We start from the raw sequence: 25474 nt of genomic DNA, 5'->3' as shown, positions 1-25474 counted from the left end.
AAAGAAATGTTTGACTCTATTATTATTGGTCTGCAAAAACAAAGTCCGGGTAAGGAATTATGTTGACCGGAGAGAAGGTGTAAGGCATTCCCCGAGTCCCGTGGTTCTAGCACGGTCGTTTTATTGACTACAACTTGGCTTGGATTAATTTTGGCATACTGTGATTTATTGGTTTTCATGTTTTATCTATCCGCTTTTAATTATTAAAATATGAAATTATCTTTGAAACGGATCACATGTGTGTAAATCCGTTTTATTTAGTGCACTAAAATCATGTCACTCATACGTGTACACAATTAATCATGCTTTATTATTTACTAAGATTGTTTCTGGTCAAAGTTACGCGAACGCGTACCTTGATTTATTTTGGGAATCATAATTATGCCACACAAACATGTACATAATCACGATAATAAGTTTAAAATGCGCCTAAATGTGTACTAGCGATATTCATTATTATTCCTAAACTTTGAGATTATTGTAAAGTCATGTGGTATTGAATTATTTGTGGGATAAGTACATGATTTTAGCTATTTTGAAATCGTAGTTCATTTACACTGTGGTTTCCGTTTACACCTTAAAAGTTAACTGTTAATCTAACAAATAAAGATACTATTTTGACAACTATATGAAGCACGTAAATAATTCACGTTAAGAGATAAACAAGGATATGTCTAAACAATTAACAAAGCTTTTCAACTTTAACTAACAGTTCACATAACTTTTTATTTTTTTTATTTATTATGTTTAAACTTTGGATTTTAAATTTTAAAAAAAGAAAAACATATACTTATTCAACAATCTTCAAATAAATCAGAAAGCCAAAAATAATAAAATATTCTATGTGAACTAAACATGTAGATGCAAAATCAATAACAACAAAAATAATTAGTTAAGAGGTGACCACCCCGATGTAGTATTATTATCAAAAACAAATGCTACAAAATAGAAGCTGACCTTTAAATGAATCAACCAAAGACCTCAAATGCAAACCTCGAACAGGGGGCCTCGATGACCTTGACGGACTGAGCCAACTTAAAAGAACAACAACAATTAATGAAGGTGGAGCTGCTGCGTTATAGTGAAAGAGAGCTGGCCGGAGATGGTGAAACTCCGGCAAAACGCCGGCAAGACAGTGAACTAGCGGAAATGCATTTACATGGCTTCGGAACTGATTTTAAGAGTGGAATGGAGAAGCCACAGCTGCTGCATTTTATGCTGTATTTGGAGGGCTTTTGGAGGCGATTTCGTGGCAGCAACTATGGTGGCTTTAGAGCTGCGTTTTTGGGGGCTGAGTTTGAGGTTTAGGTGGGCTGTTTTACAGCTGGTTATGAGCAGCAGTCTAGTCGTGGTCGTTGGAGCGACACGACTGATTTTTTTGAAGCCCCGTTAATGTAGGTTTTGGTGTGTTTTTATAGCCGAAACAGGTGGTATTTTGGGGACGGTTTTATTGTTGGCTTTTGGGTGAAGAACCTCCAGCTTTCATGGCTGTTTTTGCTACCTTTTTAGAGTGATTTCAGCTGTCCCTTTTGAGTGATTTTTGGACCTCGTTTTTAGCTCAAATTTGCTGCCAAAAGGGTCCTGGTTTGTTGGCATTTGTGGCTGATTTTGGGCATGGAGTTTGTGAGTGGGGAACAAGCATGGGGGACAAGGGAAAGTAGCGTGGGAAAGATGGAGTAATAAGTGAAAAAAATTCGAGCACAGTCAAAAATTAGGTGCTCACAGTATGCCCATCTTTGCTTGGAAACATGAAGAGTTTTCAGGCAAAGAAAAGATGAGCAATATGACTAATTTTTGGTCATACCGTTATTCAAAAGGGAAATAAAAGAAAAATGTGCAACCGAGTCCTGGTTTTGGACAACCTACATATCCCGGGTTATAAGAAAATCAGGTCGCGTGTAGTTCAAGTAGAATGATGGAGTGATGAGTTCGAGAGTCGAGCGAGGTTCCGTCGAGGCTCCGGTCCGTGGCCCTGTTATTACATCAAAATCTAAAAGGAACTAACAAACCTATCAGCTATGAGTTACAAAATTTCTATCTATAAGTCTTCTGAAGCTTGATCTTGAGTCTTGCCTGGTTGTTCATGCAAACTCTGATCTGAACCTTGATGCTTGCTAGCTGTAGGTGCTAGTTCATTCTTCTACGGCTTCTTCTGAGCAAAACATGAAATGTGAAGCTTGTAACTTTAGTCATGTTTTTAGCAGTCCATATCCATTCCATCTGCTTCTGCATTCTGGATTCACTTCTTTTTCTTTTCTTTTCCTTATTCTGGATTAAGAATTCTTCTTTTAGTCATCTTGAACCTTGTGCCTCGAGGTAAAATCTGCTCAGACACCAAAACAAACAAACGAACGAAAATTTTCTTCCCCAGTTTTCACTAAGAAAATTTTGTGAGTTATTGTAACAAAATTCTAAACTACTTCTTTATTGAAAGAAATAAATAAAAGGAAAAAAATCGGGAATGGTGTACCCTGAAAAGAACATTATAATTTTTTTTTAGAAGGTTCTTTATTGTCCAAAAAAATATCTCAACTAAGGATTGATATACTTTATGTTGGGAAAATGTGGCCAAGAAATGGTACACCCTATATTGGCAATGATATCAGGGAGTGGTGTATCCTGCATTTAAAATCAAATCAACTAGGGAATGGTGTACCCTATATTGGAGAACACAACTAAGGATTGGTGTACTCTATACTGGTAAAGAGATCAGGGATTGGTATACCCTATACTGGTAAGGAAATATAATCAGGGGTTGTTACCCTATACTGGTTTACTGAAAAAAAAATTAACCAGGGGTTAGTACCCTGTATTACCGAAAGGAAATGTGTCCAGGGGTTGGTACCCTATATTACCGAAATAAGTGTAACTAGGGGTTGATACCCTGTATTACCGAAAAGAATGTAACCAGGGGTTGGTACCCTGTATTACCGAAAGGAATGTAACCAGGGGTTAGTACCCTATATTACCGAAATGAGTGTAACCAGGGGTTGGTACCCTGTATTATAGAAATGAGTGTAACCAGGGGTTGGCACCCTGTATTACTGAAAGGAGTGTAACCAGGGGCTGGCACCCTGTATTACTGAGAAGCGTAACCAGGGGTTGGCACCCTGTATTACTGAGAAGGAATGTAACCAGGGGTTGGTACCCTGTATTACTGAAAGAAGTGTAACTAGGGGTTGACACCCTGTATTACTGAGAAGGAATGTAACCAGGGGTTGGTACCCTGTATTACCGAAATGAGTGTAACCAGGGGTTGGTACCTTGTTTTACATAAAGGAGTATAACCAGGGGTTAGCACCCTATATTACTGAAAGGTGTGTAACTAGGGGTTGGTACCCTGTATTACTGAGAAGGAATATAACCAGGGGTTAGTACTCTGTATTACCGAAATGAGTGTAACCAGGGGTTGGTACCCTATTTTATATAAAGGAGTGTAACCAGAGGTTGGCACTCTGTATTACTGAAAGGTGTGTAACCAGGGGTTGGTACCCTATATTACTGAAAGGAGTGTAACCAGAGACTGGCACCCTGTATTACTGAAAGGAGTGTAACCAGGGGCTGGCACCCTGTATTACTGAAAGGAGCGTAACCAGGGGTTGGTACCCTGTATTACAGAAAGGAGGGTAACCAGGGGCTGACAACCTACATTACTGAAAGGATGTTGAATCCCCTGGGCGAAAAGGTTCTACCTAGGTTAAACTACGAAAAGCAAACCTAGGCGAAGAGTACTTCTACCCGGAAACATGAGCTGGAACCCCCTAAGTGAAAAAGTTCTACCTGGGTTAAGCTACGTATAACAGCCTGAGCGAAGAGTACTTCTACCCAAAAATATGAGTTGGATCTCCCTAGGCGAAAATGTTCTACCTGGGTTAAGCTATGCAAAACAAGCATGGGCGAAGAGTACTTCTATCCGAAAATATGAGATGGATCCCCCTAGGCGAAAAAGGTTCTACCTGGGTTAAGCTACTGTAAAACATATGAGCGAAAAGTACTTCTACCCAGAACTAGGAGTTGAATCCCCCTAGGCGAGAAGGTTCTACCTAGGTTAAGCTACGAAAAACAGCCTGAGCGAAGAGTACTTCTACCCGGAAATTATGAGTTGGATCTCCCTAGGCGAAAATATTCTACCTGGGTTAAGCTATGAAAAACAAGCATGGGCGAAGAGTACTTCTACCCGAAAATATGAGCTGGATCCCCCTAGGCGAAAAAGGTTCTACCTGGGTTAAGCTACTATAAAACATATGAGCGAAAAGTACTTCTACCCGGAACTAGGAGCTGAATCCCCCTAGGCGAGAAGGTTCTACCTGGTTTAAGTTACGAAAATGGGAGGTGTGGACAGCAATGATGCATGCTGCAAATAAAGGAAAGTGGAGATTTTGAGGAAACTTACCTTTGATGACATTCGCCCTTTGAGAATCGCCATTCTGCACTGCTTTGATCCTGCTTCAAACAAAGAAAAAAATTATGAGTTTTTAAAGTGGTGGTCGGTTTGTGGCCTTGATGCCTTGAGTATTTTGAATTCACCACTCCGTTGTCGAAGAACTGATTTTGTCAGTATGGTACCGAGGTTCCCAGATACTCTGTATCGCTTCTAGAGACATTGTCTTTCTGACGTTGCCCCTGGCTGTTTCATACCTGGATGTCCATAGTACCGCTAATCCTTGTCCCTAAGGCAAGGCAATTTTCCTTCAAAATCAAATTTAGTTGTCTTGCACCCGGAACCAATTTCTGTCTGTAGTGCTTATCAACTTTTCCCATGAAGCAAGTCTTGCTTAGGCGACATTTTCAGTTTCTTTAAGACACTTTGTCCACCTTATCAAAAGATATCACAGATGGATTCATGCCTTTGTCAATGCCGTATATGCTCCAAATTGTGCTCGGTATTACGGGAAAACTGTAGACAGTTTTGCAGCCATTTTTGCTTTGCTTTTAATGCAAGATGAGACCGAAAGGTAATCTAAGAAAAATTATGGAAAAGAATAGAAGAGCAATTGGAAGTGAAAAAAGAATTGTGTCTAAATAAAAGGTGTCCCTTTCGGGGAGAGAAATAAGGAGACTTATCCGGAGATATGTGCCGACTTCAATGAATCATGGCATGCATTTTGGACTGGACGCCTGATCTGTTTGAGCTGTCTAATTCTCAAAATACGTCACAAATATTCATCTTGAAACTGTCTTGGTTGTGCTCATGCCGGAGCATCGAAGACCCTCATTCGGCTAGTAGCGCCCTTTGCGGGTTTTCGCTAACTCACCTCTCTCATTTCTCTAATCACTGTTGCCTTATGGTGCCCATATGGTTTTCACCGATAAGACTCTTGCATTTCTCTGCTCACTGTCACCTTACAGTGCTCATACAGGTTTTCACCGATAAGACTCTCTCATTTCTTCTTTTCTCTTTATTTTTTTTAAGGACATGCGGAAGGTTGGCCAATGCCCCTGGCATGGGGACTTCAAGTATTCTCAAAGATTGATCAGAAATTCTTAACAAGAAAAGGCGAAAAGAACCTTGAACTGAATTACAACTTTTGGAACAGTTTCTACAGGAAAAACCGTAAGATAAAAACAAACTTCTGCCCCAGTTTTGGAGTATTGGGAATATGGATTTTTATTGCGATGGGACCGAACCCGGGGTAAGGCTGCCTACGTATCCTTTCGGAATCAGGTCGGACGTCGTTCAATGACTCAAAAAAAATTATTGTTTGACTTCTTCTTCTTCTTTTTTTTTTTTTTTGAGTACACAGGTTCCAAAAAATGGAAAACAAGGAAGAAAAATACAGCTTAAAGGGGGTAACAAAAGGGTGACACTTGCTTGGAATAGCGAGCAATGGTAGCCTTCGTCATCTCGATCTAAGAAAATCATGCGTGAAATTTCCACAGTGGGTATATATCAGACATAATATCTTTTGACTGCATCTGCATTAATAGTCATGTCTGGTACCCGTCCTTCTTCATCTACCAAGTGCGAACTTTCCTTTAGCTTCTACTTGGTGTGGAAGAACGCATTTCAGAACGAGTTGGCCTACCTCGAAATGCCTTGGACGTACTTTCTTGTTGTAAGCGCGTACCATTCTTTGCTGGTATAACTGGCCAAAGCACATTGCTGCTAGCCATTTTTCATCAATCAACATTAGTTGTTCTAATCGGGTCTTTACCCATTCTGTATCTTCAATCTCTGACTCCACAATGATCCGAAGAGAGGGAATTTCGACTTCAGCTGGTATTACAGCTTCCGTTCCATATACCAACAGATAAGGAGTTGCACCAACAGATGTGCGAGCAGTCGTGCGGTATCCCAAAAGAGCAAAAGGCAACTTTTCATGCCATTGTCTGGAACCTTGGATCATTTTTCTAAGAATCTTCTTGATGTTCTTGTTTGCCGCTTCAACAGCTCCATTGGCTTTTGGTCGGTAAGGGGTAGAATGGCGATGCATAATTTTAAATTGCTCGCATACCTCCTTCATCAAATGACTATTGAGATTGGATACATTGTCAGTGATAATGGTATTTGGGATACCGAAACGGCAGATGATGTTGGAATGAACAAAGTCTACCACTGCTCTCTTGGTGACTGCTCTGAAAGTGACGGCCTCCACCCACTTGGTGAAGTAATCAATGGCAACCAAAATGAATCTATGCCCATTTGAAGCCTTTGGCTCAATTAGCCCAATAACATCCATTCCCCAAGCAACGAAAGGCCAAGGAGAGGACATGGGATGCAACTCCGAAGGTGGCGAGTGAATCAAGTCACCATGAATCTGGCATTGGTGACACTTGCGAACAAAACTGAAGTAATCCATTGTAAGCCAATAATACCTTACCCGCAGAATCTTCTTCGCCAAAACATATCCATTCATGTGAGGTCCGCATACCCCCGAATGCACTTCATTCATGATCTGCTCACCTTCTATGGCATCTACGCATCTCAACAAGTTTAAATCTTGGGTCCTTTTGTACAAAATTTCCCCATTCAGGAAGAAATCGCTGGCGAGCCGCCTTATAGTTCTTTTTGAATCCCCATTGGCATGCTCTGGTATTCTCTCGTCTTTAGGAATCGTTTTATATCATGATACCATGGTTCACCATCTGGTTCTGTCTCAATTGTATTGCAGTAACCGTGTTGATTCCGAACTTGGATTTCTAGTGGATCGATATGAGCGTTTCCCGGATAAGGGAACATCGAGGCTAAAGTAGCCAAAGTATCGGCTAGCTCATTGTGAAACCTAGGAATGTACCTGAACTCGATGGATTTGAAGTTTTTGCTCAAATCTTGTACACATTGTCTGTATGGAATAAGCTTGATGTCTCGAGTCTCCCATTCGCCTTGGGCTTGCCAGATAAGCAAGTCGTAATCTCCCATAACCAATAGTTCATGCGCATCCAGATCGAGGGTCATTTTCAAACCCATGATACAGGCTTCGTATTCTGCCGTATTATTGGTACAGAAGAAACGAAGTCTGGCCGTTGCAGGGTAATACTGTCCAATATGTGAGATGAGGATTGCCCCGATCCCAACTCCTTTGATATTGACAGCTCCATCAAAATACATTTTCCATACAGGGTTGTCGTCTGGAACTACTTCCTCTATTGAGTAGATCTCTTCGTTTGGGAAGTATGTGGTAAGTGGCATGTACTCATCATCAACTGGATTCTCTGCCAAATGATCGGCCAAAGCCTGTGCTTTCATCACGATGCGAGTGACATAGACGATGTCGAACTCTATGAGCAGGATTTGCCATTTTGCGAGCCTGCCAGTAGGCATTGGCTTTTGGAAGATATACTTCAAAGGATCCATTCTGGATATGAGGTAAGTAGTATAGGCCAAAAGATAATGTCTCAACTTCTGAGCGAGACAAGTCAAGACACAACATGTCCTTTCTAAAAGGGTGTACTTAATCTCATAATTGGTGAACTTCTTGCTCAAATAATATATTGCTTGTTCCTTTTTGCCTGTTGCATCATGTTGCCCCAGAACGGATCCAAAGGAATTATCCATCACTGATAGATATAAAAACAAAGGCCTACCAGGTTCAGGTAGGACCGGTACAGGGGGGTTTGATAGATAATCTTTGATCCTGTCAAAAACATTTTGGCAATTGTCCGTCCACTTGATTGCAACATCCTTTTTCAGCAACTTAAAGATGGGATCGCACATGGTTGTGAGCTGAGCAATGAACTTACTGATGTAGTTCAACCTCCCGAGCAAACTCATGACCTCTTTTTTGTTCTTTGGGGGTGGCAAATCTAAGCATCTTCTTTTTGAGCGGCCGGCAACCGCATGTAGTCCTAAGTACATTCCCATCTAATTCCTTTGAATCTTCCTAATAAAGAATAAATTCCAATTGTTTCATCATCATGTACATTCATACTAAAGTGAATAGCCGATTTATCAAGATTTATCACTTGTCCAGAGCTTTGCTCATATTTTCTTAATATAACACACACATTGCTCGCATTCCTATCATTAGCTGAACAAAATATGAAAGAGTCATCGGCAAAAAACAAGTGAGTAATAGTAGGTCCATTTCTATTCAGCTGTAATCCTTGAATTTTACCTTGATCCTCAACAATATTCAATAGAGTAGAAAAGCCTTTCACACAAATTAAAAATAAATAAGGTGAAAGTGGATCCCTTTGGCGAAGCCCCCTAATTGGTTTAACAGATCCTACAATTTATCCATTTGGATTAAATCTATATGTAGGAGTAGAGATGCATTGCATTATCCAATTCACAAACCTATTATGCAAATCCACACGTAAAAGTATTTTTTCAATATAAACCAATTCAACTCTATCATATGCTTTTGACATATCCAATTTTATAGCCGTAAATTTCTGTCTATCCCTTCTTCTGTCTTTTTGCAAATACATAAATTTATGAGTCATGATAACATTATCTATAATTTGGCTATGATCGATAAACGCAGCTTGATTTGGAGATATAATGTTGGACAAAAATACCTTTGCAAGAATTTTAGCAATAATCTTATAAAAAGTAATACATAAGCCTAAATTGAGATATTCCAGTTGAATTTTTAATTTTTGGAACCAAGGCTGCTAGAGTTTCATTCTATTCAGGAAGGATATATATTACAATATTGGAGAGGTACTTTCTATTCGTGGTATTCATATAGGTATGTCAAGGAAATATTACAATATCGGAGAACTACTTTCTATTCGAAGTGCATATGCATTAATTTTTTTCAGAAAGCTATATTTAACGTGAGAAAATGGTTTTATGGTCAACTACAATGTGAATAAAAAAAAAGATATTTTTAGATTTCTTGTGTGTTAATTTTCAAATTCTTATGCATAAAAATAAAAATTTCTTGTAAAAATAACATAAAACTAAAAACTAATTTATAAAAAACTACAAAATCAATCGATCCGACTATTCATTTGGACTAGGGGTGTCAATGGTTCGGTTCGGCTGGTTATTTTATAAAATTTGTACCATATCAATTTTTCGGTTAGTCTATTATGTATAACCAAAATTAGACTTTTCAAAACTGTCACAATCATGCAGTTTCTCTTCGGTATCGGTACGGTTCGATTAATTTTCAATATTTTTTTTAAATGTCATGTAAAAGTCATCAATAGAACTAGAATGCAATAAAATATGTTCTTTTATAGGACTTAGCAAAACTCTCTAGACATTTTTACTGTTTAAAGGGTGATGAATTAAAAAAACATAAAAGATGGCCAGAGTATAGATCCATCAACTATTCTACAGTAACGTAAAATAAACTAAGCAAAGACAAAGAAAATATAAATCATACGAGTGGAAAGATATTAAGCAACCTCAGACTCAAGAATAAAGTCTATAGAAGATTAAATATTCAAAAAGATAGATCTAAATTATATGAAAGGAAACATATTCAATACACTGTAGTTTGCTACTCGTAATCACTAAAATACTTTGTGTCTTGCCAATGAAGATGCTGGAAATAACTTAGTTTAAGTAGTTGTAGCATAATGAATTTAGGAATTAATATTTTGAGTTAAATTACTCGTTGACTTGTAACCGTTTTCATAATTTCAAGGCCCAAAGAAAAATTTAATAATTTATTATTTTTAAACTTACTATATAAATATATTTTCTACATGTAAAATTTATTCGGTACGGTTCGGTATTTTTTCGGTTTATTATTGTAAAATAAAAAACCTACCCTAATTATCGGTACAGTTATAGATTTATATAAAACCTACATTTTTAAAAAAAGAAACCTAAAAATTGGTTCAGTGCGGTACAGTTCGATCGGTTTAGTCGGTTTTTAAATATTCATTGACACCCCTAATTTGGACCCTTCATTGAAACATTGCATTGGGCAAAAAGTATAAATAATATATATGGTATATAAATATAAATTATTAAATGACATTAACATAAGAGAAACTTCTAGTATTATGTCAAAAATGAGTTAAAATTTATGGTGATTCCTTCATTTTTTGAATTCTCTAACTCCGCAACTAGCTGTCGGAGTATTATTTAATACTTAACTCCCGTTTGGCCATAATTTTTTTTTACTTTTTCAAAAATATTTTAAAAATATTTTAATATTTGGTTGTGAAAAGTGATCAGTTTTTTGGTAGTTTTAAAAAATGATTTTTTCAAGTTTTTGAAAATTTTTACTCACAAAACTTTAATTTTTTTTGAGTAAAAATACAATTTCAACTTTCAAAAATTATTTTTCATCTCATCTTCAAAAACTCTTTTTTTTTTCTTCAAGTCTCAATCAAATTTATGTACGCTGGCTTACATTGTTGCATAATTGAGGAAGATTTGGTTTTGTCATTCATTAGAAATATATATTTCGCAAAGATCAATTAAAAATAAAGCGTAAGAAATTTATAAGAGCATTTTATTTTATTTAATTCGTAGGTGGATATAAAGATCATTTTGTCATAATTATTGTTGTATGTCTATACGAAATTGTAGTAGTATATATACACTATCATGCTTTGCGCTTAATGGTGTAAAGTCCTAGATTGCCGAACGAATATTACGTAAAAAAATATTGAACATTATTGGAGTAGTTTTGTAATTTGTGTAATTATCAATGGACAAATGTGATGTGAGAGACGTGAGGAAAGGAGGAGGAAATTAAGAAAGTAAAATAGTACACTGCTTAAAGAAAGAGAGCAAATAAGAAAGTAAAAATAGTACACATACTGCTTAAAGAAAAAGAGAAAGAAAAAGAAAAATAGAAAACCCAAAACCACCGCATCAGTACATGTACAGCTGAGCACACCCACTACTCCCTCCTATACAACACGCTTCCTTTCACATTCACATTCCTCTCTAATCTTATCATTCATCCGAACCTTTCGCTCTCTCCCCCGCCCCTACCCCCACTCCCCAACTCCCTAATCACCTTCCTTTGTCCTTTCTTCACCGTCTGTCGCCGCCGTCCGCCTCTTCCCGCCGTTTCTTGCCCACCGGAAAGAAGCTATTTCTTCTTTGTTGAGCTAAATTATCTGAATTCCCGTTCTAGATGCTTCAAATTCACGAGTCCTTTCCTTAGTCAACGCTGAAATTAGGTGTGGGTATGTGGCTTGCTGTTAATTTGTATCATGGTTGTCGACTCTTTGTACTCGACTTTTGGGGTCGTACCGAAGCTGATTAGTGATTAGTTCTCATCTTTCTTCTTTTTTTTATTTCTTCTCAATTTTGACTTTTGATCTGTAATTCAAACTTGTCCGATCATCAATCACCTAAATCTCCGGATTTAGATCTTCAAACGCGCGCGTGCACACACACAAAAAGGAGCTTAGATGGAAGCGAGTGTGGGAGAGCGTTATTACCATATGGGAGGACCGGATCTGCGAGGATTAGGGAAGAGGAGCTTAGAGTGGGATGTAACTGATTGGAAATGGGACGGAGATCTTTTTATTGCGACTCCTCTTCGTCAAAACCCTTCTAATAATTACCAAAGCAGGCAGTTTTTTCCAGTCGAAACTGGGAATCTGGTGGCTTCATCCAACAGTTCATCTTCCTGTTCAGATGAAACAAATCACGGGATAGAACAACAACGGAGGGAATTGGAGAAAAGGAGGAGGGTGATTGTTGTTGATGAAAACGAATCCGGTGGGACCCTTTCGTTGAAGCTTGGTGGACAAGTTGAGCCTGTAGCTGAAAAGAGGACAAAATTGGCTGCTGCACAACCTGTTACTTCTACTCCTACTACTACCAGAGCTGTATGTCAGGTTGATGATTGTGGGACCGATCTAAGTAAGGCTAAAGACTACCATAGGCGGCATAAAGTCTGTGAGATGCACTCCAAAGCTAGTAGAGCTCTCGTTGGGAATGTTATGCAGCGTTTCTGCCAGCAGTGCAGCAGGTATTTCTTTTTTACTTTATACAAATGACTAATATAACTGATCTATATAATCTGGGATTGAGTTGTAGTTGAATGATTAATTGATTGATGGCTAGTCTTGTGAATCCTTTTAAAAAAATTAGATCTTTTTCTGCGTTTGGTTGTTTGTGTTTGGACTACTGATTTCTGAATAATTCTGTGTTTATTATTCCAAATATTCTGCTTTGATAAAACACGGGTTTCATCCTAGCCCGGAATAATAAAAGAATGAAATGGGTGCGAATAGAGTAATAATGATGTGAATGACTAATATAACTGACCTAGAATAATCTGTGAATTTTGAGTAGTAGTTGATTGATTGATGGCAAGTCATGTGAATCCCTTTAAAAAGAATTTAATCTTTTTCTGTGTTTGATTGCTTCATCTTGGGCTATTGCTTTTTCAATAATTCCGTGGTTATATTCCAAAGATTCTGCTTTCGATACACAGGTTTCATGCACTTCAAGAGTTTGATGAAGGAAAGCGAAGTTGTCGTCGACGCCTAGCAGGGCATAATAAAAGGAGGAGAAAGACACAATCAGAATCTGTAGTGAACAACAATTCATCGAATGATGGACAGGCTAGTGGTTATTCCTTGATGAGCCTGCTAAAGATGCTCTCCAATATGCACTGTGAGTAATTCCTAGTTTTCCTTCTGCTATGTTTTGACTTTGCAAATAGTTTTACATTATTTTATTGGTTCTGAGAATTTTGCTTCTTGTGCTATAGTGAGGATTCATAAGCCGACCCCAACTTGTTTGGGACTGAATAGTGGAAGTAGTAGTAGTAGTTGTTGTTGTTATTGTTGTGCTTTAGAATTAACTGCAAGGTGATGATTTTCATACATAGCAGCCAACGGAACTAACCACACTGAAGATCAGGACCTTTTGGCTCATCTACTAAGAAGCATTGCCGGCCAGGGTTCGTTGAATGGGGATAAAAGCTTATCTGGACTTCTGCAAGAATCTTCAAGCATGCTGAACAATAGGTCAATCCTTCGAAATCCAGAATTAGCTTCCTTGATCTCAAATGGTTCACAAGTACCTCCTAGAGCCAAAGAACATCAGTTCACTAATTCGGCAGCTGAGATACCTCAGAAAAGGTTAGATGCACATGACGTCAGGCTTGAAGATGCGCGGACGGCTTCTTCTCAAAGCCCAGGCATTTTGTTTCCCCCAACTCAAAGTAATTCTCAAGCTTATGCACCAGGCAGGGGAAGTACCACTGGCAGGAGCAAGTTGATTGACTTCGATTTGAATGATGTTTATGTTGATTCGGATGACAATGTGGAAGATATAGATAGATCTCCTGGGCAGTGTCCATCTTGGTTACAACAGGACTCTCACCAGTCAAGTCCACCTCAAACAAGTGGTAATTCAGATTCCGCTTCTGCCCAGTCACCTTCCAGTTCCAGTGGTGACACTCAGGTACTCCTATAATCATCTATGGTTTAACAGTTTTGCTTGTGCCGCAAATTTCGTTTTGTTGGTTTCTTCTTTTTTCGTTCTTTACTTTCTACTTTATAATCTTGTTTTTTATTGAAATGGTTTATTTGAAAATAGGATCAAGTTATCTTTTCTCAGCTGGAAAGAGACTTAGAATTGGGAACATCTTTCAGTGGACTAAGTTTGATAAGGGGACAGAGGCAATAGCTTGAATCATAATAGTTTTCTCGAATTCTTTAGCCTGTTGAAACCTATCAATGAAGTCTCTCTTTCTGTGTGAGAAATACGTTGCTAACATTAGATCCATATTTATACTTTTGGTGTCTGAGTATTATAAAGTCGATTTCTGTCTTAAGTGGTAACACTTGAGTTTCTATTTTCATCTTTAGCTCACCTCTTTCTTTGGTGGTCTATTCTTGCTTTTGAAATATCCCGCTAACATTGTGATAAACTTTCTGAAGCTGATTTGTGGAGATTTCTGGTTTTCTCCCCTTCCTTTCATTGGAGGTTGATTTCTGCGCTCTAGCAAGTTCTGTCTCGAGTTGTCTCTGAATTTGCCTTGTCTATCCTACTTTCACCTTTAACTATCTTTTACGTTCTTTTCACATACAGTGAGTAAAAACAGGGGTAAGAAAGTGAGGGAATTAAATATTCATCAAGAGTGCAATAATTATCGTTCCCTGGGTTTCAAAATGATCATTGAACTATTTAATGTCCCTTGCTGGTCCTTTTCTCCAAGATTGATACTAGGCAACTCGAACAAGCTGGTTGCTCTGCAATCACAGAAGCTCTAGTTCCAGTAACCAACATCAAATTTTTTACTACTATTTAATTATGGTTTCTCAGAACATGCGGCATGCCAGTTTCTGAGTATTGCACACTGGTCTTATTTGATGATGCATTATGTAGTATAGATGAAGGTTGAATGTCATCAAATTGCCAGTTCGCTCAGTATTATTAAAGGTCATTTTTTGTTGTTTAAAGTGATGCGAAGCAAGGTGTTATCGCTTCATTGGAAAGTTATGTGCTTTAGAGAGGTGTGTGATTCAAACAGGTGATGTGTTGAGTGATACCAACAAGATGCAGTTGATTTTTTGAATCTCAGCTTTGAGGAGTTAGATTAATAAACAGCATCATTGTATTTCGGACGCTAAAATTAGTTTTTTAATTGATACTTGTTTGTGATAGTACTCATTCATATACGTGTTATACTTTGACCTTTTGTAAATTTTGTACATCCCTTCTAAGAAGGGTGTGCTTTACTTCTCCCGTTTCACTTCAAGCTTCGCTGACCTTGTCGCTTCTTTGTGCTTTTTACTTTAAAAGCACTCTCTGCCAACTCATATTTAGTACTTTTCAGTGCTCAAGTTTGTGGTTTTATTATAAAAGAAAGAGCATCTTACAAAATGAAAGAGAAGGAAGATGACAACAACCAAGACTAGTTAACTTGATATCCCTTTCTTTTCCGAACTGAAAATTTATTTTTGTTGGATGCAGACACGCACGGATCGGATTGTTTTTAAACTATTCGGGAAAGATCCTAGTGATTTTCCATTTGTCGTACGAGCTCAGGTATTTCATTATCTTCAGTACACATGGTTCTTGTTTTGTTGTACTCCGTGTTACTTTTTCTCTGAAATGCTCTTTGAATTGTTTGAAATTGCAGATTCTTGACTGGTTATCTCACAGTCCTACTGAGATTGAGAGCTACATTAGGCCTGGTTGTGTTGTGTTAACAGTATATCTGCGGCTTCCCGAGTCTGCATGGGAGGAGGTACTGCATGTTCATTGAAATCCAGTATTATGTAGTGGGCTGTCTGTGGAATCCTGTTTGACATGTAAATTAATTGCTTTGTACAGCTTTGTTATGATCTGAACTCCAGTTTGAGTAGGCTTTTGGATGTCCATGGTGATGATAGTTTCTGGACAAAAGGATGGATTTACATTAGCGTGCAGGACCAAATCGCATTTGTGTGTGATGGTCTGTTCGAATCTAATGTCTTCTTCCATTTAAAGTTCCTTCCCAAACCCAAAATATAAAATCAGCTTCACTAAATCTTTTCTGGCGATTTTTGCATCAGTACTGTCCTTCACTGAGATTTTACTTTGTTCTGTTTATGTGCTGCAGGGCAGGTTCTTTTGGATATGTCCTTGCCCTCTGGGAGTGATGAGCACAGTACAATTTTAAGTGTCAGACCAATAGCTGTGCCAGTATCTGGGAGAGCTCAATTTTTAGTCAAAGGCTATAATTTGTCAAAGCCATCCACAAGGTATGCATCAATCATCATTATTATGCCTGTGATATTGCACAAGCTTCTTTTTCTGTTCTCCCACTGAGGAGGATTTTGGTGGTATATTCCTAGCAAAATATGTTAGTGAAGTGCAGTAACTTAAGTCTTTGTTTTTCTGCTTTCATTTTTTGTTGGCAGGTTACTTTGTGCTTTAGAAAGTAATTACCTGGTTCCAGAAGCTAATAATGAGGTAGAAGAACATGTTGATGGCATTGACAAGGATGATAATCTCCAATCCCTTAATTTCACATGTTCAGTTCCAGCAGTTAGTGGAAGAGGATTTATTGAGGTGAACCTTTTCTTTCATCTTGTTTCTCTTTTTGAACATGATTCGTCAAAATTGACTAGGGGAGGTTATTCTGTCTCTCATTTTCACTGCTGTTACCGGCCAAGTTTGGTCAGTACCAGCTCTTTTTCTTTTATTTTTTGAAAAGGAACCTTTTTACTGTCTTGAGGAAGCTCGTCATGATTTTAGTCTCTTAAAAAGTTCAGAAATGGCTCAACAGAGTAATAAAAGTTTATTAACTCCTTGCGAGATACAGAAAATAAAATTGAGAACACCAAGTCAAATGGATTACATAAATTACTACGGTACAAGATGTTGAGACATTTATCACTTTTTTCTTAATTATAAAATGACCATGAGGTAGTGCATATATTGCAGAAATGTGAGTCTTGCGCATATCATCTTAGCTATATCAGTTGCTTTTATTTCTACATTACTGTGTGTATGCTATAAAAGATATCTGGTGCCTATATGATGTGTACGGTATGTAACAGTCGCAATGTTATGCATTTTGTAACTTCAAAAGAATCTGACACATTCCCGTTCAAGCGATGTACACTCTAGTCATGCTGAGATTCTTTTGTTTATCCAGGTTGAAGATCATGGACTCAGCAATAGCTTCTTCCCTTTCATAGTTGCAGAGGAAGATGTTTGCTCTGAGATCCGTATGCTTGAGAGTGAACTAGACTTGACTTCAGCTAATTATGTCAAGGGACAGATAAATAATATGGAAGCAAGAAATCAAGCCATGGATTTTATTCATGAACTGGGTTGGCTGCTTCATAGAAATAATTTGAAGGCTAGATTAGAGCATTTTGGTCCTGATGCTGTTCTCTATCCTTTGAAGCGGTTCAAGTGGCTTATTGATTTCTGCGTAGACCATGAATGGTGTGCAGTAGTTAAGAAACTGTTGAACGTTCTTCTTGATGGAACTGTGGGTGCGGGAGACAGTTCTTTCTTGAAATTTGCTCTCACTGAGATGGGTCTTCTGCATAGAGCTGTGCGTAGGAATTCTAGGCCTCTGGTGGAATTGCTATTAACATATACTCCAGAGAAAGTAGCAGATGAACTAAGTTCTGAATACCAATCCCTGGTTGGGGTTGACGGGGAATTCTTGTTTAGACCTGATTGTGTAGGGCCTGCAGGTTTGACACCGCTTCATGTTGCAGCTGGCATAGATGGATCTGAAGATGTACTAGATGCATTGACAGATGATCCTGGAAAGGTATTTAATTCCTCTTTTTGTAAACCTCGTTCTTATCCAACATCATTCTGTCGGATGCAGTTATTACCTTTTTTGTGACGCTATGATCTATTTAGTTATCTGTATTGACTAAACATGCTAAAATTACCCCATGCAGGTGGCAATTGAAGCTTGGAAGAATACTCGTGATAGCACAGGTTTCACACCAGAAGATTATGCACGCTTGCGAGGACATTATTCTTACATTCACCTGGTGCAGAGGAAGATTAGCAAGAAAGCAACCAGCGGACATATAGTGGTTGATATTCCTATTGTTCCATCTGTTGAGAACAGCAACCAGAAAGAAGAGTTTGCAACCACCAGCTTAGAGATATCAATGACTGAGAGGAGACCCATTTCTCGGCCCTGCGGACTATGTCATAAGAAGCTGGCTTATGGTAGTCGGAGCCGATCCCTATTGTACAGGCCTGCGATGTTCTCGATGGTGGCCATGGCGGCCGTATGTGTTTGCGTTGCTCTTCTATTCAGGGGCTCGCCGGAAGTTCTGTACATTTTCCGTCCATTTAGGTGGGAAATGGTGGACTTTGGAACAAGCTGATTTTACCACCCCAATAAATCTGATAAAAAGTATATTAGTTACTTGTACCAGTACTCGTCTATATGAAAAAAATGTAGGGTCTGAGATATGCTGTAGGAATAGCCCTTCAGGCAGTTGTTATACCAAGTGTTAACATATTTATTTTGTTTGATCAAATGTATCTTTCCATTGGGACCTCGTAACCAGGTCTCAAACTTTCTACGTCGTTTAATCTGCCCTTTTTAACTTTACTTGCATTTTGGTAATATTGGATACTGTAAAAATATAAAATTTATTTGTGAAACAACAATACTGCGTCCTTTTCTTTTTTGGTCGTAAGATAGAGCTTACGGTACTCTTTCGGTCCCATTTTGTCCTTTTAATCTGTTCTAAGAAATTGCACCTTCCTTTTTCCAATATCATTTAATTTTAGTATTTTTATTTTATTTTTGACGACATGAGAAGAAAAAATTGAAAAGACGTGTAATGATGGCAAGCTTATTGGTACTTTGTAACCCTTCCTTTTTAATTAATGAAAACCTATTTGGTTGAGCATTGAGTATAAAAAAAGAAATGAATACTTTTAAATTTGTGGTCTTAAGCATGTTCTAATATTTGTGTTGTAAAAAAAATTCATTAAAGATAAAAAAAAATTAAAAAAAAATGCTAACATAAATTAAAACAGAAAGAATATATATTTGATTTAATGTGACTTTTTTTACATTTATTTTATTTTTTGCTCCTAATCAAGTACATTTATATAAAATGGGACGAAGGCAGTATGAAGGGAGTATGTAAAAGCTGGGGAAATAGTCAAAATCAACGCAACTTATTATTGGACACAACTGATTATTTGGACTTATGCAGGTCATTTTCTCTTTTCTTGTTTATTTACTTTAATACCTTTTTCCACCGAAAGGATGCCACGTAAGTAGCGTCTGTTATTTACTTTTCGGGAATGGATAAGATTTTGGCGCCTGTGTTCGATCAATGTTATGCCAATCAATATAAATATTGATTTACGATAGGAGGTCAGTTCAATAATTTAGTTTTATTAGACAATTCATATTTGATTTTATTTTGCGATAGCATCTTTAATTCAACCAACAGTATAAACAGACGTCGTTTCTTGTACCAACACAATCATTGTGAACGGATTCCGGAGCCAATCTACTAGGTACGGATTTGGCCGAAAAACTCATTAAATATATAAATATTTAATTGAGAATCAAATAACCAAGACGAGCTATGAAATACATGATAAATTTAAAACTTGTAAAATTTAAATTCTAAATACGCTTTTGATTATATAAATATAAAAATAAGTTCTTATCCTCGTTGACATAGTCAAGTTCTGATGCATGCATAAGCAACAACCGATCTTGACTAAATCAAAAGGATAAACCATTCTCCTATATGTGTGAGGTCACACTATTTAAACGGTGAAAACTTATTTGCATGAGGTGCATGTGTAATCAAACTGACAAAATTAAATTGCTTGGTTTAACATAAATACCGAGTTCAAATAAATATTGGCGAGTAGCTAGGTTATTTTTGGCTTGGTTGTATTGAAGGGAAACTCACTAGGCTGGGATGACAAACTATGGCTCGACAATAGTTCTGCTGAAGTTAAAAGAAAAGAAGGTTACAAATTTGATTCTCAAAGTATTCTTTTGGTTGCGCAAATTTTGAAATAAAAAAATAAGGTAAGATCAAAATCGTGTGAACTAACAGTTACTAATTAGTTTTCCTTCAAATGCTCTTTTAATATATTCTTATTAATTCTTCCCACAAAATTTTCAAGTTCTACCAAAAAGCTAGCTACCTGTTTTCCCATTTAGCTGCATAGATAAATAGCATGGCCTAGGTCTTTGAAGTAGAGAAGATTTAGAAGAAACAAGAAATGGTAGAATATTGTGTAACAGGAGGTACAGGTTTTATTGCGGCTTACCTTATTAAGGCCCTACTACAAAAGGGTCATATTGTAAGAACCACTGTTCGTGATCCAGGTTTGTAAAAATCTTTTCTTTTCTCCATCCTTAAATATGAATACTTATTGAAAGTGTTTTTTTGTTAGCAGAAAATGTAGAAAAAGTGGGATTCTTGTGGGAGCTAGAGGGTGCTAAAGAGAGGCTCAAGATTATGAAAGCTGATCTTTTAGTTGAAGGTAGCTTTGACAATGCTATTCAGGGAGTTGATGGAGTCTTTCATACTGCTTCACCTGTATCTGTCCCTTACGATGACAATGTTGAGGAAAGTTTTACCTTACCCTACTTGTTCTTTTTTTTGTTAGATTGTCCCCCATCAGTTAATTAAAAGATTGGGTTGTTATCTCCTTATATGGTTTTTAGACAATTCTAACATCATCTCGGGTTGAGTTTGACCTAATATTCATTTTCTTATCACAGTACGAGAGCCAACCCTAACGTATTCTTGATTTCCTTATTTTTGCAACCCACATGTTATGTTATACACACTCCAGTTACGACAGTCGACAAGGGTGGATGGATGTAGTGTAAAATTTATGGGTTCATCCGAATGTAATAACTTTGGCTAGAACTTTGTACATGTGTTAATAAATATACTAAATAAATATAAATATTATATTCCAACCTTGTAAATCAAATGGCTGTCTTTTACGATGACAATGTTGAGGCAAGTTTTACCTTCACCTTCTTTATTTTTTTCTTAGATTGTCCCGCGTCAGTTAATTAAAGGGTTGAGCTGTTATTTCCTTATATGATTTTTAGGCAATTCTCACCTCATGACTTGGCTTTTCGGGTTGAGCTTGATCTAACATTCATTTTCTTATTACTGTATGAAAGCCTATTCCTATTCATGGTTTACTCAATATTGGATCCTCATGTTATATGTATTATACATGCTCCAGATATGCAGGGGCAGATTTATAGCCCCAATATGGAGCACTCTCTTCGTCAAACTAAATAATTTATGTACTATTTTTTAAAATTAGTCTAATATTGTCTGTTGGCGCCCATGTCTCTAAAAGATCGAATGGTGCATTTGGTTGAATCATAAGCTATTTACCTTGAGGAATAGGGATTGATTCCCACTTAATACTAATTTTTCTATTTTTTTAGTGGTGCACCCATGTTCAAGAAATCTTAAATCCGCTTCTGCAGATATGGCAAGGGACAGATGTTGTGTATAACTTTTGAATTCATCCGAATCTAGTAACTTTAATTCGTATTTTGTTATGTATTAATAAAATCACTAAATAAGTAATAAATTAAATGAATTTGGTTAGAATTTCGAACTCAAACCCATAATATTCAAATTCTTGATCCGCCTCCTAGTTCTGGGGTTATTTGTTAAATTTTCCTGCATTGGTCGAAAGAATAAACTATTATCTCTTTATATAATCTTGGGCAATTATCACCGCAAGAGCAACTCGAATTAGCTCAACATCTATTCTCTTATCAATTTTCAATACAATGACGCCACACCTCTTAAATTCTTCATTTCTGCTTTTGAGTAGCGAGAGTACTCTCCTCAAACATTCAATCAATCAACTTAACCAACTTATACTTGCAGAAAACACTGATTGACCCAAGCGTAAAGGGTACTTTGAATGTCCTGAATTCATGCAAAAAAGCAACCAAGTTGAAGAGGCTTGTGTTGACATCATCTTGCTCTTCAATCAGATACAGAGATGATGCCCAACAAGTTTCCCCTCTCAATGAATCCCACTGGAGTGACCTTCAATATTGCCAAAGATACAATGTATGTATGGACTTCAAATTCTTTTTTTCTTGCTACATAGAACAGAGAAACGTCATGAGAATTGCTTGATATTTAACTTTGTTTTGTTTGACTGCAGCTATGGTATCCTTATGCTAAGACTATAGCAGAAAAAGAAGCGTGGAGAGTAGCTAAGGAATGTGGTATCGATTTGGTGGTGGTAAATCCATCCTTCGTTTTGGGTCCTTTGCTTGCTCCTCAGCCCACCAGTACATTGCTAATCATATTGGCTATAGTTAAAGGTTGTATTTATTGTCCATACAAAGCAGGTGAATCCCCACGGAAGTACTAGAAATTCAATATATTTTTCACTGGCATATAACTTTCTGACATGACTAAAAACTGCTGGAAAATATAGGACCTAACTTAAACGTACTAACATGACACAAGATATTTTCAACTAAATGATACTCTCCGTTTCAATTTGTTTGAACATTTTTAGAGTAGGAGGGTCAAATTGAATAAATATCAGTGTGAATTCGAACATATATTCTTTAAGTTTTTTTAAATAACTTTTACATATTTAGAAACTAAATAAAAAGTAGTATAAGTCACAACAATTAACAATTCAAAATATTTAAAAACTATGTGCAAAAAATATGGTCAAATAAAATCTTGTTTGACTCCCTAAATAGTAAAAAGTTCATTCTTTTTGAAATAGTGGGAGTATGGTGAGAAAAACAAAAGGATAGTTTATATGAATTTGTTCTTTCATTATGCTTATTTTTCGTCTAGATCTGCATTAATTCCAAGAGATTATAAGTTTTTCACTTCATTTTAGTTTTACCTCGTTTCATTTTCAAGCTGGTGCTATATGAAAGGCATAAAAAATTCTTGTTTGTATCTTTCTTTTTACCCTCTCAACTAGGTTTGCTTGGAGAGTATCCCAACAAAAGGTTGGGGTTTGTTCACATTGAGGATGTTGTGACAGCTCATATATTAGTTATGGAGGAGCAAAAAGCTTCAGGTAGATACATATGTTCAAACTCAGTGCAACACATGTCACAGATCATTGACATGTTAAGGACTAAGTATCCATCTTATCCTTTTGAGAACAAGTAAGCAGATCAACTGAAGTTTCAAACCCCTTTCTTTTTGGATTTAGGTTATATATACTGACAGTGTAATGATCAGTGAGTTTTTACTTGTGATAACAGGTTAATTACTGTTTTTATCAGATACTAATTAATGTTTATCAAGAGATTTATCTATTATTACTTAATAAATGACCTGATTGTGTAAATAATTTTATATCAACTCTCTTTTATTTTTCCTTTTTAGGTGTAGCAGCCAAGAAGGAGAAGACATGCCACATAGTATGGATACCAGCAAGATAACTGAATTGGGGCTCCCTCCTCTAAAGACTCTCACTCAAATGTTTGATGACTGCATTAAGAGTTTCCAAAAAAAGGGATTCCTATGAGAAATGTCTAAGTTGTCACCTCTATATATGGCCTACAAGTTCTTTGTGCTTGGACAAAAAGGTTAAAGTAAAAATTGAAATGTTCCACTCCTTTACAAGAAATAAAAGAGTTATTAATATTCCTTTATGCTGTACTGGAAAAAAAACTTGATTAGCTTATTTAAGAGGGTGAAGTTAAGAAATTCAATTTCAAAGCTTAAATAAAATGGCTTATTTAAGAACGTGACTTTGTGGGATGATGCTTCTAAGTGAAATGTGTTGCTGCTAATATTGGACCTAACTCTACCCCAAGAGGTTAGGATCAGATAGGATCGGATATCTAGTGCATGGACAATAACATGGGGGCTCAACACATTATTAGAAAAATAGGAATTAGTTAGGAACTTCGTCGCTGATATGCCTCTAAATAGCTCCTAGCTAATGATAAGCTCTCGCTAATCCCTTGGTAAATAGAATTAGTCAGGAAATTTTACTATTTACGAAATGCGTCCATCGCAACCTAATATCATGTCAAGAAAATAGACCTTCGATCTGGCTCAATCTAAAAAATCTAACAAATGAGATGTGGATTGCCGAATGCAATAACCATTCCCTTGACAAATGCGGGACACTAAAACAAATATTATATGCACATTACAATAAATAGAGGGGCAATATGATAACATTATTACCACTAGTATTTTAGGTGAAGTATTTTGTTGTGTTGTGCAAACATTATAGAATGGCAGTCCCCACGAGGCCAAGACCGAGCAATTTGACTATTGATGTGGTCATGCCATTATCCTTGCCCCTGCCACGCTGCAAAAATCGAAAGAGTAGGCCACCCTTTTCTACCACTAAATGACTTTGTTATTATAATTTTATATTATCATACAGTCTTGGATTCTCTATCACCCTCGGTAGCCAGCACCCATCATTAGCACTGATTCCGCTGGGTACATCAGTGTTTCTGCTGCCTCTGACTTACCTAAGTAATGGGAATTGTGGAACCTGCTTAAAATAAAGACATAAAAAGCGTTCGCTCGCATCGAGAAACCAACATGATACTCGGATAAAGAAGAAAAACTAACTGTAAGAATAATTACAAAATAAATTTTCTAAATATTGGAGAATTCATATAGGCGAACTCCACTAATTTGGAACTTAGTAGTAGTTATTGATGCATATATCTTACCAAGTGTTTTCTTCTCCCTCTCTCTTTACATGTATCTACCAAACTCGCTGCGAGTTACTCACTCCACCTACTACAAGTAGTACATAATTGCAATAATCCAGCATTTATCCATTCATAAAACATCCAAGTTTTATCTATCACATTCTTTGGGCAATGAAAACTGGGATGAGAGTGAGAGAATCCATAAAAATTGCTTTCCTTCCAGTGGCCTTCTTGTTCCTGCTTTCTTTTGTAGCTTGTGCAGGTTAGTCTCCACTCTTCACTCAGAACTTATGGATACTTGATTCTTGATTAACTTCAACTGGGGTTTGCTTTTTTGTGTTTTGAAATAGGACCGTTGAGGTGGATTCTTCTATCAAGCTATCTCATCTACTACCTATCTCTGTCTCTCTGGATTTTCGCTGCATTGTATACTACTTGACATTCCATTCCATCAATGAGGGAACCAAGAATGTTTTGAAATGAGAGATTTCACTGTCTCTATTTTCTTACTTTTTGCTTTCTTTTAACCACTTTGACTGATAAAATCAACAATCTCTCTGTTCTGAACCATACAGAGAGTAATGTGTAATATTCATCCTCGGCTTGTTATTTTTAAGAACATACTGTCTTCAACCTTTGGGGCATCTCCATACCAATCCAGTGCTTTTGGTTGAAGTTTTATGCAGTATTGAGCAAGTTCAGTTTTTTTTCATTTTTCTGGAAGTGCCAATTTTTGTAAAACAATTGCCATGGCATTCTCCCTATTCTATTTACACATCCAATTTGATATGGCTTTGTAAGACAATTGCCATGACAACTTGGTTTCAGGTTATATATGGTTTTCGCTAATTATTCCAACGCAATCACTAACTTTGATTCAAAACATTCTACAACTTAATTTCTGAGATTTTTAAAGATGTTACTACATTAGTATAAAATAAGCAATCAAGTTCATGAAAAATAAAAAAGAA

At 36.9% G+C, this 25474-nt stretch overlaps 2 protein-coding genes and 1 long non-coding RNA gene across 4 annotated transcripts; all 3 read left to right on the top strand.

The window, feature by feature from the left end:
- Positions 1–11138: 11138 nt before the first annotated feature.
- Positions 11139–18413, top strand: LOC107796274 (squamosa promoter-binding-like protein 1). 2 transcript variants are annotated; one of them, XM_016619022.2, is made up of 10 exons: positions 11139–12341; positions 12810–12991; positions 13209–13786; positions 15302–15376; positions 15471–15578; positions 15665–15785; positions 15933–16074; positions 16234–16384; positions 16974–17606; positions 17743–18413. In XM_016619022.2, exons 1-10 carry the CDS (start codon positions 11776–11778, stop codon positions 18181–18183), a joined length of 2997 nt encoding a protein of 998 aa, XP_016474508.1. In that variant the 5' UTR covers positions 11139–11775; the 3' UTR covers positions 18184–18413. The 2 variants fall into 2 exon arrangements, with proteins under 2 accessions (XP_016474508.1, XP_016474509.1); XM_016619023.2 differs by having other exon boundaries at positions 11146–12341; positions 13212–13786.
- Positions 18414–19612: 1199 nt separating this feature from the next.
- Positions 19613–23474, top strand: LOC107796275 (tetraketide alpha-pyrone reductase 2). The gene is made up of 6 exons (XM_016619025.2): positions 19613–20171; positions 20243–20415; positions 21718–21906; positions 22004–22166; positions 22793–22982; positions 23206–23474. The coding sequence occupies exons 1-6, from the start codon at positions 20066–20068 to the stop codon at positions 23345–23347; spliced, it is 963 nt and encodes a 320-aa protein (XP_016474511.2). The 5' UTR covers positions 19613–20065; the 3' UTR covers positions 23348–23474.
- A 943-nt stretch (positions 23475–24417) lies between these two features.
- LOC142173802 (uncharacterized) lies at positions 24418–25352 on the top strand. The gene is made up of 2 exons (XR_012703157.1): positions 24418–24765; positions 24854–25352. It is a non-coding gene; the product is annotated as an uncharacterized LOC142173802 (long non-coding RNA).
- Positions 25353–25474: the final 122 nt, after the last annotated feature.

The sequence above is a fragment of the Nicotiana tabacum genome, chromosome 19 (genome assembly GCF_000715075.1).
Source record: "Nicotiana tabacum cultivar K326 chromosome 19, ASM71507v2, whole genome shotgun sequence".
NCBI classification, from domain to species: Eukaryota; Viridiplantae; Streptophyta; class Magnoliopsida; order Solanales; family Solanaceae; genus Nicotiana; species Nicotiana tabacum.
The sequence above is the reverse complement of the archived record's forward strand: the minus strand, read 5'-3'. Positions and strand labels throughout refer to the sequence as shown.

What these genes read in the sequence shown, in the direction of transcription:
- LOC107796274 (XM_016619022.2), top strand. Translation starts at nt 11,776, where the DNA reads ATGGAAGCGAGTGTGGGAGAGCGTTATTACCATATGGGAGGACCGGAT. An exon ending in CATTTGTCGTACGAGCTCAG is followed by an intron (nt 15,377 to 15,470) that starts GTATTTCATTAT and finishes TTGAAATTGCAG; the next exon opens with ATTCTTGACTGGTTATCTCA. An exon ending in AATCGCATTTGTGTGTGATG is followed by an intron (nt 15,786 to 15,932) that starts GTCTGTTCGAAT and finishes TATGTGCTGCAG; the next exon opens with GGCAGGTTCTTTTGGATATG.
- LOC107796275 (XM_016619025.2), top strand. Translation starts at nt 20,066, where the DNA reads ATGGTAGAATATTGTGTAACAGGAGGTACAGGTTTTATTGCGGCTTAC. An exon ending in AACCACTGTTCGTGATCCAG is followed by an intron (nt 20,172 to 20,242) that starts GTTTGTAAAAAT and finishes TTTTGTTAGCAG; the next exon opens with AAAATGTAGAAAAAGTGGGA. An exon ending in TCTTATCCTTTTGAGAACAA is followed by an intron (nt 22,983 to 23,205) that starts GTAAGCAGATCA and finishes TTTCCTTTTTAG; the next exon opens with GTGTAGCAGCCAAGAAGGAG.